Genomic DNA, 21,463 nt, shown 5'->3' on the forward strand with positions numbered 1-21,463 from the left:
GTGTCTCACACCCTCCAAGCTATTGTGGTGTCGGCTTGTTCTACATTTGACTTTCCTAGAACAGGCAGCCCCCTCCGTGCCACTGTGTCAGTGTGTGTGCGTGTCCTAAAACCACTTCAGACCGACCGAGATGAGATCTCGCTAGGCTAATATTTCAGTCTGACTAATGTAGGAGATGCTTTTAATATTTCATCAAAGCTCCGTGAGCATCGTAGTTGTCAAAGAGGAGTGACTAATTATCACAGCGTTTATTTATTAGACGCATCATTGATTCACTTAATACGGTTTAGGTGCTAAATGCACATCCCTGAGTGTAGTTTCTTTGGAAACTATGATTAATAATATCAATATTATAGCTAAACTAACAAGTTCAAGTCCTTAGTCCTGGTAACAATTCGACTAAAGCGGAAGTAATGAAAGGAAAACGCACTTAAATAACCTATTTTGAATATGCTAATTCTGGCTGCATCAGCCTGATCATTCATTCAGATCAGAGAATCCAACTTTTACATGGACGCTACAAAAAATGATCTGCGTGTTTAAATGGCCCCAAACATCAGCCCCTACAGAACTTTATTGACAAAACAGTTCTGTTTGCTGTGGAGCATCAAATCTGCTGGAAGTGTAGAAGAAGGAGAAGAAGGTTTTATGTCTTTATTGACCAGACTGAATCGATCCATTGATTCTGGCACTTGATACTTGTTTGAACAACTGGTTGTTTTGCTGCCTCCATAAAGACTTTCTGTCCCTCCTGGAAACTTGGCTGATGTTTACCTCATGTGGACCAAACAAACAAAGCTCTGCTGCCATAATTACATAACTCACTTTCTTTTGAGTCTCAAGTGTCTTGGGAATAGAAAAGATAATAATTGTTTTGTGGGCCCAAAGTTTAGAGATTAGTTCTGTTGTCAGTGGATGTAGCAACTAAAAAAGTATTGAAATCTGAAATGTGTTTTCTGTAAGAAACTTTAATCTAAAAACATTTGGGTCAGTGGCAGTCATCCTACAACTCTCTTTCTCTTCATTTCTTGATAAAAGCAAATGTTCTCCACAAAATATACAATGTAAAAAAAAATAAAAAAAGCTATCTCTTACCGGTGAAGATCGTTTGAAAAATGATCGTTTGTCCTTGGTGTTTCAGAGTTTTCTGCCAAGGCTTTGCAACTAAACAGAAAATCAGAAATCAAAGTCCAGTTTACCAACAATAAGCACATATACAGTGCCTCTTAACAGTATGTGCAGATTTCAGGATTGTCTACATATCTGCATAAAAAGACTGAAAACATTCATACTTATCCTGAACGTAGACAAAGAGAACTCAGTCCAACAGGTGAAATATTAAGTTTGTGTATGTGTTTTTTCAGGAAAATGAAAATCTTTTGTGGACAGATGAAACTAAAACAGTGTTATTAGATTTAAATTAGGGGTGTTATGTTTGGAGATGAAACAAAACTGCATTCCAGCGTCAGAACTTCATCCGTCCGTGAAACACAGAGGTGGTAAAGTCCTTGTTTTGCTCCGTCTGGGCCCGGTTCGCCCTGCCAGCATTAATAGACCAATGCATTCTGAATTATACCACCAAAAAGAGCCCATGCGCGAAAGTCGTTCGACAGAAGCGTGGTTGAAGAAGATGAATGCTTTGGAGCGGCAAACTCAAAGTCCTGACTAAAGCAAGGGTTCACTCATTGTTGCAACTCATAGATATGTTAAAATGATCCGTTTTCTTGAATGAATAAATGTACAAGTGTAATGCAAATACTTTTTGGCGACAATGTATTTTTTTATTCTTTGTATTGCTTGTTTATGTTCTGGTCCATTCCTAGAGATCCAGGGCCTCCATACATATTTCTTGCCGTCACACTTTTTTTTAAAAACCGATATGCTTTTATTCATAGCTGGCTACAAAACACTTAAATGCTCCTTGTTATGACAAATCTGACTGTAATGCTACGTGGAAGCAATTAGATCGTACGTTCACTTCAACACTGGGACAATTTTTTTTTTGTAATTAGCTGTATGATGGTGCATATGAGTGCACATAAGTTTTAACATTTCTCTCTTGTTTTCAGTGGGGCTCCTCTGTCTACCTGTGTTATAAGAAGTCTGTGGCCAAAACCAACTCAATAGCCTACAAAGCAGGTAAGCCTTCTTAATCCTGTAACTACCAGCGCACACACACATGGTGTGAACCTCGGAGATGCCAAACACCATGTTGTCTGTAAATACTTTCTGTCCTTCCTCAGAAAATAATTATCATCATAAATATTTATCGCATTGCACATATTGGCCGTTGTTGCGCCCGCTGTGCGTCTCTGTGGTTGGTGTCTCTAGAGAGGAAGGTCTTCGAGGACATTTGGCTACAATCACACCTGCAAGTTCAGTCTTGTTGAAGCATGCGGACGCTTCAGAAATGGAATGATGACAAAGGCCTCTGCATGTCAATATTTACTCCTTATTTTACTTGCTTATCTGCTCAATATCTACTCATTAAAGGGTTTGAATAGTTAGCATATACTTAATTGCAACACAAGGATTATTAAATCTGGGCGACGCTCCAATGCCAAAAACTCTGAGAGAAGATTTTAATTTTCTGATAACGCTGTTGGCTCACCGTGGCTGCGTGTGGCTCAGCCAGAGACCGGCTGCTGGCTGTTGTTTTCTGGTTTGGGCCTCGAATATGCAGCAGACTGTGAATGCAGCGATCCTATCTGTTTCTAGCAATGCTGTGGGTGAGTCAGCTCACAGAAATTAAGTTTTATCTCAGGGAGAAGACGATTGGCTCTCCGGGATCAAGATTTGAGATTATATTTACGGACAAATTAAATATTGAGAAAGAACACCGTACTGTAATCCAGTGTTAATTGTGTGTAGTATAGAGCCAGAACCGGACTGTTAAGATAGAACAAAGGAGTGTAGACTCTAGTTTAAATTAAGAATTTAATTAAATTAACTGATTTAAATACTTGTCACAGTCAGTTTTTCAGTGAGTTTGTCATATCTGCACGAGGGTTTATATATGAGCGAGTTGCATAAGTCTGAATTAGTCAGTTAGTGGATGATAATATGTTGTGGCCTGATTTACAGCCTCTTGAACCCAGCATGCTCGTCCTAGCAGCTACCTGGAAGGAGGGAAGAGAAACACAGGCCACTAAAAGTGAGACCACCCTTGTGGCCGTCACAGCAGGAGTAATTTTTGGAAGGTCACCAGGCAGGGGTCCCCCCTTTTACTGCTAAATTCCTATTTGTAGTCAGAAAGTTTGGTCTCCAGTTAAACTATAAACAGTCATTTGAGGAGGTTTGTTGCTGCTATGAGCTGGGAGACGAGGAAAACCTCTCTTGATGCTGATCTGTTGGTCTACACTTTATTCAGTCTTGTCGTTGGGCCAAAATTTTACTGGACAGTCACCTTGGGGGCCGGACCCTCAAATAAAATAAAATAAAAGTAAAATTTTGGCATAACATTATTATTTAATGTTTATTTATTGTTTATATTATTTCATCTCATTACAAAACTGAAGGCATTTTTAGCTTTTATGAGTTTTATGAGCCCCTATCACTTATACCACAGTCAACCACCAGGAGTGCTAGAGATATTTTGCCTCAACTCAATTCAAGTAAACTTTATTTATAGAGCACTTGAAAAACAAACACAGCTGAAACAAAACCTCCATGGTCGTCATCACTGGCTTCAATACAGTTTCAGTTAGTGGAAGGAAAAGGCCTCTTAACACAGGAAGGCTAAAATGGTACTCTTAAAGGCCATGAAACGAAAAGATGATGCAGAAAATAGATCCTTTTATGACGAATGGACTGAAAAGTACCGTATGCATTTATCATGCCAACCTTCAGAAATGCGTTGCCTGTTACCTAAGTTACCTTAAAAAAACAAACAAAAAAAAACAAGAACTGTGAAGAGACGCTGACTTCAAGATCCTCATTGCGAGAGCGGTGATTTCCGATATGAAGCAGACATAGACTCAAGAATAAGAGTCAAAATATAAAAAAAAAAATCTTAAGAATATGAGGTAGTAAGAATTATAATACAGGCATTTATGTACAGACATGAGATAAACAGACATTTTAAAGTGTCTCAGTGTGAGGTTATATAAAGTGTCTCGTGTTCCGATGCGCAACAAACAGTGCAATCAGCCAAGCCATTCACCATTGGACCGCTAACAGTTAGCGTTGTGTATTCTGATGTCTGTGGGGATGAATGACCTCCTGAAGTGCTCCGTCCTGCAGCTCAGTGACAGGAGCCGTTGGCTGTGGGTGCTTTCCTGTCCAGCCAGGGTGGGGTGAAGGGGGGGGTGACTGTCACAGTCCAGGATGCTCTGTACCTTCCTCGTGTAGCACCTTTCAGTGACAGTCCCCACAGAGTCCATACTCCTCCCCAGAACCGAGCCAGCCGTGCAAATTAACTTGTCCAGACGCCTCCTGTTCTCGTCTGTCAGGCTGCGCCCCCCTTGGACTTGCGGAAATCAATGACCATTTCCTTGGTCTTGGTCGGCGACTAGTACAAACTGTTTCGACCGCGCTGGGAAATCTAGGGTCACAGACACATCAGATGTCATGTCACAGGGCGAGAGGTGGGGCACAACCTGGACAGGTCTCCAGTCTATCGCAGGGCTAACACAGACCATTCACACACACACTCACATTCACACCTATGACTGTTTTAGAATCACTAATTAACCTAACGAGCATGTCTTTGGGCGGTGGGAGGAAGCCGGAGTATCCGGAGAGAACCAACGCAGGCTAGACATCCTGTAGCCAGTTAAGACGAAATAAAATCACTGTTCCTTCTGCGTGTCCGCTGACAGTGATTAATGTCTCGAAGGTCTGTTTATTAAGAATCAATTGCTTCTTGCAAACTCAGGCGTTTCAAATGACACACTGACTCAACAAAAGTAGGACATTATCAGTGTAATTATAGTGCATTGGACTTGTTTTGTTTCATTTTAAGCTCATTAGAAAGGCACTTTTGCATCCACATTAGCTTTTAATCGGTAGTCATTGGAGGAGGTTGCCCTTAGCTCCTCTGGAAATTGAGTTCTCACTTTGTTTCTCTTTTTCCTGCTAGGTTTATTCAGCAGATATCCAGAGGAGGACTACGAGTCGTTCCCTCTGCCAGAGTCCGTCCCTCTCTTCTGCCTTCCCATGGGGGCCACGATTGAGTGCTGGCCGGCTAACACCAAATACTCCCTCCCTGTTTTTTCCACCTTCGTTCTCACCGGAGCCTCTGGAGAGAAGGTGAGTGGATGGATTCACTTCTCTGTTCCACTAGCAAACATCTCAGCAGCATCAGATACAACAAGTGTTAACTGTTGCCCCACATTAACAGGCTTTAACTGTCAACTACACAGCTGACACGACCACAGACTTACACACTGTAGTGGGGCAAAGGAAAACCCCAACATGCTGCATGCCAGAAGGAAAAGTGGGTCATCTATGTTTCCATTGTCTGCTGAAAAACTTTTACCACAAACTTTTTGAATAAAATAACCGATAAAACACTAAAATAGTAAATACTTTAAGAAAACATTAACAACAAGGTTGAACCTTCTGTAGACGTGAAGAACTAATATTGACTTGTTACTGCTGGTTTTTAATAAACTGCGACAGCAATGTGTGCTCTGTCTCTTTTAATCATCCACTCGCTCCAGTGCACACGCATAGTTTACATTCATACTAGCAGCTAACATCTGCTAATGGAATTACTCTGAGTGAAATTAGGATGTTATGGTATGTAAACGTCTTTCTGATACAGGTTATTTATATAAGTCTTGGTCTGCCATCTGTGAAGCTTTAACCTGAGTGACTAAAATAAATTAAAAATAAATAACTAATCAACAGTATAATAATGGTTAGTACGTCACTAAACCCAGTGTATAATCAACATGCATTTAGTAACTCATACAGGACTCTTTTTTTTTGACATATTTAATTGACTGAGGTAGTTCAGCTTTTAGCCTCTGCAGCATCTATAGTTGGATTTATATTTGTGCCTATACAGGCAAATGTCTTGGTTAAGATGACGTTCTATCAGACCCCCCAGCATCAATGCATTCTCCGTGATCCGATCACAAGTAACTATCTCAGAACCACAAACAGCTGTCTGTTGCGTGTGGATCATGACGTGAAGACTTGGGGACTTGACCCAAATTTTAGAACAAGCTGTAAAGACTCTCACTTACTGAAAGCATGTGCTTATGTTATTATTTCTTTTTTTTATTGATCTCCACTCTCACAACATACTGATATGTTTTTTTTTTTTTGATGATGGGATCATGCCCACTGTTCTCAGGTTCAATTATTTAATTAGTTAATTCTTGTTTAGATTTGTTTATATTTCACTTAGTTAACATCTACAAGATCAAAACATTTTCAAATGCTTTCATTACTAAAGATCAGAGATACCAGACCACCTCCAGATATTGTCTGAGATCAGAATCACTTAAATGCATCCCCAATATGTCCTGGGTGCCTTCACTCAGCTGTACTTTATTCTACTTACAATTGAATCGCTCAAATAACCAGTTTTGAGGAGGCCATGAAAGTACAGCCGCTACAGATATTGTAGCAAAGCACCAGAGACAAAGTTCCTCTTTGAGGAATGTTATTACATATCTTCTTATTGTCCTGTCCTGTCCTGAAGTTTCAAGTTTAACACTTCTTTCCATACATCATACCGCCAGTATACTGTAAAGATTTGTCCAAATGACACCAATAAAAGCTGGAGAAGCCCAGTAACTTCACATTCTTGGTCTCCCAATCTAAACACAAACCATTCTCTGCCGTGCTGTAAGAGGCTGAGGTTTTTCATTTCAGACGAAACTCTTGCTTGACAAATTTCAGTGAATTCTGTGGTGAAACACAGTCTGGACCGAACACAAATAACATCCAGAGCCCGCTGATGTTTAATAGCAGCGACTTTGCAGAATAAGGTCTGCAGCGATCTCCGGTTCCAAACCCTGCTGCTGAGTCAAGGGTCTATGTTTAGTGGTGTGCGAATGTGTGTGTGTGTGTGGAGACCCCGTTGTAACACATGCAAGGAGAATAATTGGTGAGGACAGCATGTAAGACGACTTGACGTTTACTGGCCAAGGATAGAGAGAGACTTTGCTCTGCTGACCAAACACACTCCCTTAAGAACAGTCTTTGCCTTGATCACAGCCAGTTAGAGTTTATTGTATGTCCTAACTCTTCCCATTATGTGGAATGGCCCCTATCTGTGTTACATAATTATACATAATTCTACTGGACTTTTATTAGCCATGCATCGATATGTAAACAGCATTTTTACTGTTGCGGATAAACTAAGGTAGAGCTGTAAAATAGAGCCTGCATTGATTAGTAACACCTCCCTGTTGTCTCCAGAAATGACTTAATTCTTAATTCTTCATGTCATAGATTCAGCAAAGTGCTGGACACGATCCTTGGTTGCTGCAGATTTGTCCGTTGCACATCCTTGATGCAAACCTCCCGTTCCACTACGTCCCAAAGATGCTCTGTTGAATGGTGATCTGGTGATATGGTCGCACTTTTAACGCAGGGAACTCATTATAAACGATCGCATCACAAGTGACATCAGTTCATTATTAAATAAATACAAAGAATAAATAATGAGTAAACATTAAATAACATTTACGGAGGCTGTTAATTATTGATGCGATTATGTTGAGGTGGTTAAGTCACGTATTTCATCCAAAAAAGGGGCCTTTTGTGCATTTATTAAAGGAGATTGTGGTGCATATGGAAGCAAGGGTTCAAATTATAACCTATTCTTCTACATGTTGGTTTCCAAAACCTCTAATGTCAAGGTGGAAATAAAAAAATAATGTGAGACAGAGAGACTTCACAGCTTGTTCGAAAATATGTGTAATGTTCCCAAGTCGTGACGCACACACAACAAGCCATTAGTGGTTGTGATACAGCGTTAGTGAGTCAGTAGAGGCTGCAGCTGTTAAAATAATCTACTGTCCAAATGATGTCTGTGTTTATTTAAATACAGAGCCCAAAAAATGAAACAGGGAGGCTAGTGGAGATGCATTTTAACGGCAGGTGTGACCACAGGTATAGGCCTACTTGCGATCAGATTTCCCAGGATGGATGTTAATGCAAGATTTGAACGTGGCTTAAGTGAAAAGACGGACCCACACAGGCTCTGATAAGTTTGCTTTAATTTGCCTTGATAGGGGGAGGGGGGAGGTTTCAGGGAGCAGAGGGGATTTATTTGGCCTGGTGCTGACACTGGCTCCTCTAACCACTCTTTGTTTAGCCCTCAGTCGCCACTGGTGGCATTACCGTTCAATGAAGGTTAAACAGCAGTGCACTATACCCACTTTATTTCTATGTGTATTGATGTTTCCTTCTTTTTAAAAGTGCAGAGATGATTCAGAGGCTTCTGAGCTGCCTGCTTCTTTTCATTATTAGTGGAACAGGTCACGTCATAACTCGGTCTTGTTTATAATCTGCAGTAAATATTTGATATCTAGTGTTAGTTCACTAGAAAAGATGGTATGACAATAATTGCACTAAGCACTTAACCAGTTTGAGCATCTGGTCGTTTCTCTAACTCAAGGCCTGTCTGTTCTGGTTGAGGTGGTTACACAAAGGGTTTTTGTTCTTATTTTAAGTGTGATACTACTTCAGAATTTAAAAATTAAAATTGAAATTCAAAACAAAACTTTAAAAACTCATCTATTTTGATTTTCTGTTCCTAAAAACAAAATAAATCGTTAGAAGACAGAAACAAAAAAATACCATTTTTTTTTCATATTTTGCAACCAGAAGCTGTTTTCAAAGCCATTTTCAAAGTAATAGTATGTATGAAGACAGTACTGTGTTTCTACGCAAATATATGACTTCTATCTGTGGTTTCTGTGGCCCCGGCTAAAATGTCTTTGTAACCTTACTCTGACGTTAATTTTGACATAGCAAAACAAATTCTTGTCATCTGGAGAAATCTCTGCACACATATGTTAGCTAGTAGCTAACTTTTCCATGATTATAAGTATTTTTTTAGTTTTTGCCTGAATTATTCAGCCTACTTTTTCTGTAGCCAAGTCGTCTTCCCAGAGAAAAACTCTTTTATTGTTTCGAAAAACAACGCACTGATCCATGTCCATCAACTTCTGTCACACAGTACCGTCCTCATACGTGCTCTTATTTTGAAAACGACAACATCTGGTCACACAATATGAAAGAAACATGCGCTATTTTGTTTCTGTCTTTTGACGATTTTGTTTTTTGTTTTCAAAAGCGAGCGGTTTTTAAAGTTTTGTTTATCCGTTTTCGACCCAGATAAAGAAAAATGCCTTGAACTTCAATTTTTATTCATGAATTTTAAAATGAAAATCAAATACTAACTTTTTTTATTTTTTTAATTACCTTTTCTGAATGGAAAAGGTCAATGACCAAAACATACACGGACCGTAAACCTTGAGTTCACTTCCTCCGTTAGGAGTGTCGTTGAGAGCTGGAAACACAATTGACACGTTCTTGCAATTTAGATGTATTGCAGCGTAACAAAGACATGCAGTGTGGCTTTTGTGCAGTTACTGTCTGAATATTAAATCCGAGTCGACAGAAGATAACTGCGGATGTTGGGCTGCGCTTCGTGTCTCCTGTTCCAGGTTTACGGTGCTGCCATTCAGTTCTACGAGCCCTACCCACAGGAGTGTCTGACCAATCAGCAGCTCTCCCAGCTCGGCCTCCTCAGCCCAGAGCCGCACAAGCCCTCGTCCTCCAACACCTCCAACACCACCACCACCACCACTACCAACAGCTCCCGGTCGGTTCACACCAACAAGTGCATCTGCCTGCTGTCCCACTGGCCCTTCTTCGACGCTTTCCGCAAGTTCCTCACATTCCTCTACCGCTACTCCATCTCCGGCCCTCATGCTCAGCCCATTGAGAAGTGAGTCCTCAGTGTTTTCTCTTCACTTTGTTTTATGATCTGCTAAACCGACATATCATCATCATTACTATTATTATCATTATTATTATTATTTAGTGCAATATCTGTTTTGTTGTGTGTAATATGCTACATTATATGGTGATGTTCCTTTAAGACAAATAAAGAAACTTGAGTGCAGAATAAGAAATGACAACATCGCCAAGTTAGAGTTGTGTTGTGTGAAATTCTGCCGGTCCGGCGATGTTTCAGTAGAAGATTTATTCTCTTCATGTTTTACTGCTGCTCATAACTCAAGGAGATTGCACTGAGGGATTATTCGGCGCACACTGATGTTATTTTTGGCCTCACATCACCCCCAATTCTTCTTCTTTTCTTTCCTCTGCTTCTTCCTCTCAGGCACATCTCTCACTTTATGCACAAAGTTCCCTTCCCTTCCTCTCAGAGGCCTCGCATCCTCGTGCAGGTAAATTTTAAACGCAGGAGCAAACCGCTCCCTGTCGTGTCGCATGCTGCAGCTCTGTTATTCTGCTCAGAGTAGACTTGTTTTCTGGAGGTGTCTTATATTACCTGTGGAGTTGCAGTAGTTTCACTCCTCCATTATTGATGAATATTTAAATGATTCAGCACAGCCATTTATGTTGTTATTTATTTATCTTTTGCGTTTCTCTGCAGCTCTCCCCTCATGACAGCCTGATGCTGAGCCAGCCGGTGTCTTCTCCGTTACCGCTCAGGTAAGAGCAGCCCCTGCGAAAAGATTTCTTTGTCAAAGTTTAGATTTTATTTGTGTGTGCAGAAGTTTGGCCACTCTCGAAGTCAGTGCAGCTCCAGCAAACTGGCATGAGACGTTGAAGCAGGTTGGCAGATGTCACATCTTGAAGGCAGTGGTGTCGTACAGGGGAAAAAAAATGGCTGACAGGGGCCCCAAAATATAGGTGCAAAGAAGAGACAATGATTAAACCTTCATCATAAAAACTGCATTTTTTAATATAATAATAATATATGGTAGTAAAATAAGTGATTTCTTTGTTTTCATTTGATTTTGGCATTAAACTTTACGCTAATCAAAAGGTAAATAATATTGACCAACCACCCCCGTAAAATGGTTTGGTCCTACCTTAGTGCATCAGTGGTGCAGGCAGCAACTTGTAGTTCCTACGTCAGTCACAATGTTGCCCTGTAGCGAAGGAAAATCTGGTTTTAAAGCATTTTTGGAGAAGTCGGCATCGCTTTACTCACATTTCATACATTGCCTATGACTGTTGCTGGTGGGGAGAGAGCTTTCAGCTAAAACTGATAAAATAAATAAATAAAAATTGAGATCCACAATGTCCCAGGACAGGCTTTAGAGCATTGCCTTGTTGTCAGTCGGACAGAAAGCTGAAGTTCAAAAACTTGATAAACGACTTTGCACAAAGAAGGCTCCACGCTGAGCTCTTGGTTACTTTTAATTCGGTCACTGGTTCTGTTACTTTGTTATGGCCATATTTTAAACCTCAAAACCTATTCATTTATTTAATAGGCACATTTCAACATGTGCAGTTATTTTTAAGGGATTTTCTTAATTTATTTAAAGTTCATTTAACTTTCTCTACTGTTAAAAGAATTTCCTTTATTTATGGTGTGGCGTCACAATGTGATATTTTTTTTGTCATGGGGCCCAAAATTTCTGGTGGTGCCTCCTGCTTGTTTTTGTAGCCGGTGGAGCACCTTTCTATTTCCAGGCCCTCTTTCTTGCAGATCGGTTAAACTTCACACAGCTCATTAAGGATCTCCTCACAGATTTTTAATTATGTGCAGGTCATGGTGAAGAATGAAGTCTGTTTAGGAACTTTTGCGTCCAGACTTTGCTAATATATAGTCAAATGCAGTCTTCCTTCTAGTCGTGCAGTATATTCTGTACCACTAACTTCCACACAAGCCCAAAGTAGACTATTTGTAGCTTATAGATTTACTGTTGATGACTTGTTTTTTCATAAAATGCTGCTCCCAGTTTTCTCCAAACAGACCTTTTAGGATTATGAGTTCAGAGGTGACACTTCTGTTGCCTTTTCCATGTTGACCCAGTGTGTGCATCAAACAGAGTTGAGCAGATTTGAGATGCGTCACCACTCCCATCCTAAACCTCCCTGCAGCTTCCATGCAGCCATGTGGGAGATTAAGCCTTTCCCTTTTTCCCTGAAAACGTGCAGCTTTATCCGATAGTTTTCTCCCTCTTCTCCATCTCTTCTTGACTTCCAAAGTTTCTCTTAATTGGTGTTTCTTAATGACATTTCAAACAGTGGAAACTGCAAACTCGGAGCCCTTTGATATCTTTTTATAGCCTTCCCTGCTTTGTCGAATCTATTAACTTCATTTTTAGATCCTCAGTCAGAAGCTTAGAGAAGCCCATGATTGTTTAATGTTACCACAAAGTTTGAAGAGCCAGAGCATTTGTGAGTTGCGTTAACATTTTAGGCGTTACTTACTTTTTAACACAACAGATTTATCTGAATCTTGAAGTAACTGAAGATCTTTAAGACAGAGTTGTGGAGATATGAAATCATATTTTTGCAATTTTACCTATTTTTACACCTGGGAATAAACATGCTGTGTCTGCTTTAGGATTCACAAAGGGCTGAGTGAGAGAGCAGAAGAAAGAAGTCTGAGAGATTCATGTTGTAGTTCCTCTTAGAAATGTGTCCAGCACTGATTGTAGTTGAAATTAAGTTTTGCCCGTTTGTGTTTTCCATAGCGGAGGTCGGTTTTCCACGCTGCTTCAGAACCTCGGACCAGAGAACGCAGTGACTCTGCTGGTGTTCGCTGTCACTGAACATAAGATCCTGGTCCACTCGTTACGACCGGCCGTACTGACCAGCGTTACCGAGGCGCTGGTGTCTGTAAGTTGCTGCGTCCGTCTCTCCAGAGCGGCTTCTCTCTGACCTTCACAATTTAACTTCAATGAACTGCAACACTCAATAGCTGGGGTTACATGGAGCCAAATATTCAAATTACAATCAGTTTAGAAGCCAAAACCGAGTATTATTTCCTATTGAGGCATTTATATGAATGTAATTTCATTCGGTTTCACAGGTTTAGAGTATCCTTTTTCCCAAACCGATCTAAGTCATTTAAACAATGAGTCGGAATGAAGTCAGGCTCTGCTCTGTCTGAGCTCTGCTCTGTCTGCAGCTCCACGGAGAGTTTGTTTTTAACAACAACTCTGAAAGAACTAGACAATATCAGACGGTAGAAAACATAGAAATATTCAACTGTTTGAAAAAGGTCCATCCAAAATTAATTGAAGCTGGGTTAGACTGAAGCGTAGAACAAACTTGTTACCGCTGGAAAATCTTGAAAACTGGCTACTATAAGTCTAACACAATAGTGTATAATAAGTGCGTATGACACCACAAACTACTAAAACTGTAAAAATCTTTGATCAGTCACATGATGTTTTCATTGATCTGCGCTTGTCACATGTCTGTACAAAAACTGTTCTGATTAAAAGCAGAGGTACTTGTAAACATCAGATCCGAATAGATCCCCTCACACATAAACCTGAAACCTTCAATCGGAATAAAGAAAAAGTCTCCATGTAAACGTGGCTATAGTCACGGCAGTTTACATACACTGTTACTAATTACATCCATACACAAAACTTTATGTTACGAATGTCATATGTCAGAATAATAGTAGAGATTCACCTTTTGTTTTAGTTTTTTATCAAATTCCCAGTGAGTCGGATGTTTACATACACTTAAGCCATATTTGCACAGGACTATCTTTACCTGGGTCCTATTGTGCTGTACAATAATTGCAGAGGCAGCTTTTTTTCCTGCCTCTTTTTACTCAAGATTTATGGACGCAGCTGTTATAGCACAAAGTCAAGAATTCACTGCATAGCGTAGAGCCTCATTCACAGAAAGGAAAAGCTTAAAACCTCCGGAGGAACCAAATCATGACGGACGATGAGATAAAGGAAACGCGTGGCAACTCATTTCGATGCGCTGTCCTCCTCCTCAGATGATCTTTCCGTTCCACTGGCCGTGCCCTTATATTCCTCTGTGCCCCCTGGCGTTGGCTGACGTCTTGAGCGCCCCTTGTCCGTTCATCGTGGGAGTGGACTCCCGCTACTTCGACCTTTACGACCCTCCGCCAGACGTGAGCTGCGTGGACCTGGACACGAACACCATCTTCCAGTGAGCGCAGCACCTGAAACCTTTTCCTTTAGTTGTAATTATATTAGAGCTGCTTGTTATTGCTGATTTCCTGAACTGATTTCATTTGGCCAGTTGGAATCGATTTGCACGTATTTCAGTTTCAAAACAGTTTTGTCAAGTTATGTAAGAGATTTTCACAAATGGTTTGGGGAATTTTTGGTGTTTACGTTGGAACTTCTGTCATGTTTTGGATCTCCCTCAAACGTGGGCTAATTTTGTGAAATACCTGTCTCATGAGACCACAAGGAGATTTAATTAGAAGATGTTGGGAATGGCTCTCATTATAAAAAAAAAATTGATCCAAGGACTTTATGAATTGGCATCAGATCTTTCAAATGAAGATCGCTTTCGACTGTAATATCGATTTGTTCAAACCCCGCCCTAAATGATATGTAAAAAGAAATCTGATTCGACTGCGTGATGCCTTGCTGCATATTTGTTTCCAGTCTGCGTAGCTGACAGGTCGTAAGTTTTAAGTTTATTGCTTTGGTCTTTTTTTCCAAGGGGTTGCGGGGAAATAGATATTTTTGTAGTGTCAGGCTTGTTTTAATATGAAGAGAATGCAATTTTCTGGGGTGTCGGGTTCAGTCAGCAGTGGTTCACATAATTGTTTGGCCTCATTACCAAGCAGACAGCGTTCGGGTGGTCTGAACTCCCCCTCTGCCTGACCGCTGTCCGTGTTGGTTTTGGCCCGCTAAGCTCTCCAGACTTCAATCTGCGCTTCTGCTCTTCCAGCAATGAAGACAAGCGAGCCCTCACGTGGAAGATCCTGCCAAAAAAAGCCTGTAAAAACCTAATGAATGTGCTGAGCAATCTGTACCAGCAGCTGGCTGATGGTAAGTACTGAATCAAGTGTCAGTCGTTTTTTTTTTTTAATTTTGTTCATTTCATTTCAAGCTTGCGTGGTAACGTGTGTTTTTACTGTCAGACAGCGAATCAAGAGAATTAATCACCTCTTCGTTCTGTTTTTGTCAATGGGTCTTTTGTGTAATGGGAAATAAAAATTAAAAATATATCTAAAGAAGGTTATTATATTCATTAGTCACCTTTTTAGTATTTTCTCTCCCTTCTGTCTGCATTGTTGTGCTTTCCGTCCCACAAACTGAAAGCCAGCGCTAATCCCATCATAGCATAATATCCTAATTACACGTATGCTCTGGTGTGGTGCTGTTGTCAACTTCCCGAGAAACACTCTGAGACCTGACGTTTACAAAGCGACAAACATTGACACAATGAATTTTCTGATTCACTGAGGTTGAAAATCAGCCGCTGCCAGAAGAGCTGAGTATTGAGATGCATGCCAGAGGGTTTAGTTGAGACATTTAAGCCTCTTGGACCTTTGGAAAAGCAACTCAAGTTTATATGCTCTAATTGTGTAATACTAATCCCCATTTGCTATACAAGTACTTACTCTAATAGTTACAGTGGCCCACGTTTTTTTTTTTTTTTTTTAATCAGTAGCCTCCCTTAAAGGTAATGACCTTAAGATGTGGATATGAAGTGACAGCTGTTAAAATGTACTTATCTGTTCTGCCTTCAGGTCAGTTCAGGCCTGATGGGCTGCTGGAGCTGAGCATGACCGATTCGTCAGAGCTAAGCTGCGGGAAGAGTCTCCACATGCTGGAGCTGGAGATCCAAGAAGCCTTTCTGCGCTTCATGGCTGCCATTTTGAAGGGCTACCGCTCCTTCTTACGACCAATCACCCAGGCACCTTCTGAGAAAGCCACTGACGCCAGCTCACTCTTTGACCTGCAAGGTATCAGCAATATGTCCCACTGAACACAAACCTCTTACACCAGCTAACCGTTTATTTTACAGACGGATCAGAGTTAATTTGGCAGTTCTTTACCCAGAGGCCTCCTCAGTCTCCTCACACAGGAACTGTCATCGCTCTAGTCCAAATTCCTGTCAGAACATGAGTCTGGTCTTCTTTAAGGGGCATGTTTCAGCTGATACGGAGAAGAAAAACAAATTCTCATATGTCCAACAACCAATCAGAGCCATTCTGTTTTTCGCAAATTCAAATCGAAGGTTGTCATATATGAATGTGTCGTTGTTATACTTTTGTCCATCACCACATAAAGCCCAAATGATTTGATTGGTCCGGCGGATTTTTGCCAGAACATAATCAGTTCTGAACAGAGCGACTCCAGACCAATTTTCCATCACAAGAAACTTTTTTCTCTATCCCTGTTTTCCCTCTGAAATTAAGTATTTGAATGATTCGGACTAATTCTGAGCATGTTTGCTCCATGTGGGTTAACATAAGGACACGAGTTTGAGGAAGCACAACCAAACAACCATGTTCTTGTTCTTGTTCTTGTTCTTCTTGTGCTTCTTCTTGTGCTTGTTATTGTTCTGCTTGCTCTTTTTTCTTCTGCTTGTTCTTGTTCTTGTGTTTGTGCTTGTGCTTCTTCTCCTTCTCTATGATTTGGCGAATGCAGTGTAATTTCCCTAATGGACATATCACTAATGTTATTGCTTCCTTATTTTGAACAAACGTCTGTAAATCACTTGATTTTTTATTTACATTTTAACTTGGTTAATCCTTGGGCTCAAGATCCAGGCTGATATTTATTTAACAAACAGTTTAATGTCTGACATCCAGAAAACTTTCATTTGCTCCACTTTTGTTTGTTGTCAGTCAGATGTAAAGCCAGTTAAATCATACTCGTACAGTTACAGTGTGTGATTAGCGCTAATCACTCTCAGAATATATATAAATTATCACTGTATCATCTGTCGCACTTTTCTCTCTACAGCTGGCCAGTCTCAAAAACAGATGGTGTTGTTTTATACATGAGCTTTCATAAGCATCCACCGCCAGCATGAGTACATACAAACAAAGAAACCATGTGGAGTTTGAGAACTTGGGAAGTTTAAAGCTGTTTGCAGACTGAAGGTCAGTCTGTTAGCACCACAGCTGGTGGGTGCTCCAGAGGCTCGAAGCTGGTTTACGTTACAGCTACAATGAGCTGGGTTGAAATCACGACTGCTCCGCTGGAGGATTGCTGAAGCCAAGTTCTTGTCCGCTCTGAGTTATGAGATAAAGCTGCCGTACATTACATAACGACTGGAGGAAAGATGCAACATCTGTGAAATTTTTCAAGAATATATCCATAACAACAAAGAATTACGCAATGTGTTTCAGTGCCTGTTTAGAGTCTTGTAATATTTGACTCCTTCCTGTTATGCACACCAAACCATCCATCTTCATCGGCTTCTCCAAGGTCAGGGTACGGTGGTAACAGGCTAAACAGGGAATTCCTGACGTCTCTTTCCTCAGCAACTCATTCCATTTCCTCATGATGCCTGCAAGCCATTCATTATATGTAACCGCTTGTCCTCTGGAGGGTCACGGGGGGACTGGAGCCCGTCCTAGCTGACATTGAACAGGAACCGGCGTACTCCCTGGACAGGTTGTCAGTCTATCACAGGGCTAACACAAAGAGACAAACAGTCGTTCACATCCAATCAACCGACGGCCAATTTAGAATCATTAGTTAACCTAACGAGCTGTGGGAGGAGCCTGGACTATCCGGAGAAAATCCAACCAGGCACATGAGAACATGCAAACAATGAACAGAACTTCAACTGACCTCGCACTTGATGTCTGAACTTGTTATTGCGCTATCATTCTTTTGTACCCTGGTGTAGCCAGACTCCCTAACCCTAACCCTAACCCTATCCCACACAACTGGATAGTTTTACAAGCAATCACAGCCATGAACAAATTGAACTCCGTGGTGTTCAGAGAACATCTATGACTATGTTGCTGTTACTTTTCCACCATCACCACATAAACCCCAGTAAAGCTCAAACGATGTGATTGGCCTGGCAGACCTTCACTGGAGCATAATCAGTCACCAGCAGAGTAAGTCCAGACCAACATATTTGTCTGGCTTCCAGGCTAATACTTTCCGTCGCTACTGAAAGTTTATGACCACAGGCGAGGGTTGGAACGTCAGTTAGGACCATAGGACAGGACAATGAATCCAGAGTCACAGATGTTCACGGATGCACTGACACTACCAAACAGCTGGGCTGATGTGTCATGGCCCCAACTCACCAGGCAGATGATAAACTTTTACATAGACAACAAAGTTCTATACCGACTGTACAGACCTGTTTTCATCTGCTGTTGATGATAAGAATTAGTACCTAACAGGTCATAAAGGTCATTGAGTTCTGATTTTATTGTTAGAGGCTTATGGATGTTTAAATTTGGTACCAAACATATCTTAAAGGTTAAACAGCAAGAATGTTACTAGATTGAATAGGTTAGATTCCAGTTCACGGGGTCTTGATTCACTTCAGTATCAATCCATTTAGAGATATTTCAGTTTCAAAACAATTTTACTTACTTACTATTATTGTCATTGGTTCCAGAGATCTGTGGTTTTCCCGCAGTATTTTACCTCTAGTGTCACATCTTTCATATGTCTTTGATTTCCTCTTTGTCGTCCAATCAGTAGCGAGATTTGTTGCCCAAAAACAGTTTTGTGAAACCGCAGAGAAATTTCTGAAGAGAGGATGCAGGAAATAGTGTATGTAAGATTGATTTGATCCATGCAGGTTCATCCAATGCATTTATAGTTAACCTATGTATCTCAGAGCATGTTTGCTTATATGTGTCTCAGTACAAACATTTTCAGTGTTTCAAAAAATGGCAATTAATTTGTAGTTAATTGCATAATTAATAATTGCATAATTTTTTTTTAGTTATGATAAAGAACAAAGGAAAAAAGAAACACTCTGTATTTTATTGTATTGACAAATAAATAATTATTAAATGTACTAATCATTAAATTACTTTTTAATAGTCCCTGTGGAAGCTGCTAGTGTTTTTGACTGTAGTTTAACGACGGCATCCGACGACGACTTCCTGTAATAAAGAAGTGAAAAGTCAAGAAACGGATAAGAGGAATTTTGTTCAGGTTGCAAGTGGCCTCTGTTAGGATTAAAATATTTATCAGCTTCAGGAAGCATTTGGCGTCGACCTCGGAGCTATCATATCCTATCCTTAGCTCTCAGTCTCATGACGGCAGTAGATTATTACTCAGTGAAGCTGCTTTCAGCATCTATTAAGGAAGCTTTTCACTATGTGGCTCTACACCCCAAATAGGCCATTATACAATACCACTCTGGCATGCATTATCCAAATCAAGACAAATGGAAGTTATACAGCATATATGGAGCCTTTAATGGATTTATTAACCACAAAATCACACTCCTTTGTGAACTGCTCTGGCTCAATGTTTGTCAGTAGATGAGCTGCAGTATATGGATAAGCTGACATCCATATGTTAAATAATGTCTTTAATCTCATCAGATGTTATTTTTTTTTTAAAAAGGCTGACGTAAGACATTTGTGTCCTCAGGGTTCTTGAAGAGCCGCGACCGCTCACACCAGAAGTTCTACTCTCTAATGACCAAGACCCAGATGTTCATCCGCTTCATCGAGGAGTGCTCGTTTGTCAGCGACAAAGACGCCAGCCTGGCCTTCTTCGACGACTGTGTGGACAAAGTGAGCGTTTTTATTGAGTATTATACCATGCTGCGCTTCCTACTGCATAATTACAAAAAAAAAAAAAAGATTTCTTTCCTTTTTGGCCATTTCTGTTAAATATATTTCCTCTATGTTCCACTCATTGGTAGTTTTTACTCTTTTCTGTGCTACTGTATCTCACTTGTCTTCAGGCTGCTGCATATCTCCTTTCTGCTTGCAATTTCGTGAGTTTCTCTTTTCCTTTTTTGCCTTCTCTCATGAACAGCTTTACAGTTCAGAGCGGAGTGCAGACAAAGGAGGCAAGGTACGTCTAATATTGTACTCACCTGCACTGGGGACATTTCCAGATGGGGGGAATTGATCATAATACACGTTCCCTGCAAACAAAATTACTAAGAATTTAAATAGGACGTTCAGGAAACTATGTCTGTCTCCGCTCTTGGAGCAAGTATTGTATTCCTTTATACGCCTCCTGCACAAGGACTAGAAAAGAAGGTTTATTTCATGTTTTAATACTGAGGAAATAAAAGAACAGCTGAAATGTCTATACACTCGCCCTCTTGTCCTCCTTCTAATCTTCTCCTCCGGCACATTTAACGCTCCACAGAAGCAGAACCGCTTTGTTAATCAAGTCCTATAGTGATTAATGTTGTGGAGCATGTAAACCCTTATATCTGATCAGGTCAATTTAATTTACCGCCCATGTAAACGGTTGAGTTGGAGCCTATATTATTAAATATAAATATTATCAGTGTAAACGTAGCCACTGTGGTGTGATTTAAATCTCTTTCCTATGATCCAGACTGTATCACCTTCTCGTGACATATTTAATGACTGTTTGTTTTTTCAGTGTTGACGTTAGATTTGCTGCCGCAGCACTTTGTCCTGAGATAGTGAGAAAACCAGGATTTCTACGCTCAATTTTTCATGAGTCTGGTGACTAAGAGCTTTTAGTGCTTCGGTGGTTTCTGGAGCTTTAACAGAGCATGAAGTCGGTGTGTTGTGCGTCCCCTGGCCTCGCATTCTACAAAGCCTGGGAGAGGCTATCGATGCATCTTCTTTGTTCCACTGGGAGCGTTTTGAGTAGTTTGACCTCGTGTGCTGCTCCCAGGGTCGTGTTCTTCGCTCAGCGTTTGTGCGTTGAAGGTTAAAATTTGTGCAGTCGCAGCGATGAAGTTCACGCGGCCGCTCGTTTCCCAAGTGTCACGAGTTTTCGCAGGTGACATTTGTAACTGACTCTGAAGTGGTCGCCCTTGGGTTGCTTGTGTGTATGTGTGGGTGTGATTCGGCTTTATTTGAGAAGTACTCCAATCCACAGGACGCACCCACTTCCTCCCCTCCACGAGTTCCCAGACCTGCAGCGAGGCCCGGGTCTTCCTCTGTGTGTCAGCTCTACGGGCGATTAAATCCTCCAGCCGTCTTTCTTTCCTGTGGATTAGATTATCCACTCTCAAAGCACGCTGCAGTGCTCAGCCCACACACGGTAGTCCCAAAGATAAGGTTAAAATGTACTGATCCCTGAGGGAAACAAGCTTATAGCTGCAACAAATTAAATCCCACACAGGCAGAAGTCAGGTTAAAAGTATTCAGACAGATTAAATATAAACAAATCAATTAGAAGCTGTAAAGACAGAAATGGTAAAGGTCAAAACTAAATTAGAAACTGTTGTGGGATTCTGTATTTATAACAAAAACCACGATTTAAACATTCAGTCTGGTTATCTGGTCTAGATCTTATTAATCCCAAACTGGGACAGTCACTGTTGCAGCAGCAATGTCCAGGCACTCAGCACCACACATACTTTACCAACCAAAAAACTAAATTAAACAAGACAA

General features: G+C 40.7%; 1 protein-coding gene across 4 annotated transcripts in view; it reads left to right on the forward strand.

Annotated features, from left to right (window-relative positions):
* The window catches only part of LOC125005085 (C-myc promoter-binding protein-like), a 66,827-nt gene that overhangs the window by 18,243 nt on the left and 27,121 nt on the right, over window positions 1-21,463 (forward strand). For 2 of the 4 annotated variants that reach the window (XM_047580058.1, XM_047580060.1), the window contains exons 4-14: window positions 2,070-2,139; window positions 5,081-5,250; window positions 9,636-9,919; window positions 10,316-10,382; window positions 10,592-10,650; window positions 12,651-12,795; window positions 13,922-14,097; window positions 14,854-14,954; window positions 15,659-15,874; window positions 19,500-19,645; window positions 19,893-19,931. In XM_047580058.1, coding sequence (XP_047436014.1) covers window positions 2,070-2,139; window positions 5,081-5,250; window positions 9,636-9,919; window positions 10,316-10,382; window positions 10,592-10,650; window positions 12,651-12,795; window positions 13,922-14,097; window positions 14,854-14,954; window positions 15,659-15,874; window positions 19,500-19,645; window positions 19,893-19,931 — 1,473 coding nt within the window. The remainder of the gene's footprint in view (window positions 1-2,069; window positions 2,140-5,080; window positions 5,251-9,635; window positions 9,920-10,315; window positions 10,383-10,591; window positions 10,651-12,650; window positions 12,796-13,921; window positions 14,098-14,853; window positions 14,955-15,658; window positions 15,875-19,499; window positions 19,646-19,892; window positions 19,932-21,463) is intronic. The other 2 variants (XM_047580059.1, XM_047580061.1) reach the window with 1 other exon arrangement.

This window comes from Mugil cephalus, chromosome 3 (assembly GCF_022458985.1).
Source record: "Mugil cephalus isolate CIBA_MC_2020 chromosome 3, CIBA_Mcephalus_1.1, whole genome shotgun sequence".
Taxonomy (NCBI): Eukaryota; Metazoa; Chordata; class Actinopteri; order Mugiliformes; family Mugilidae; genus Mugil; species Mugil cephalus.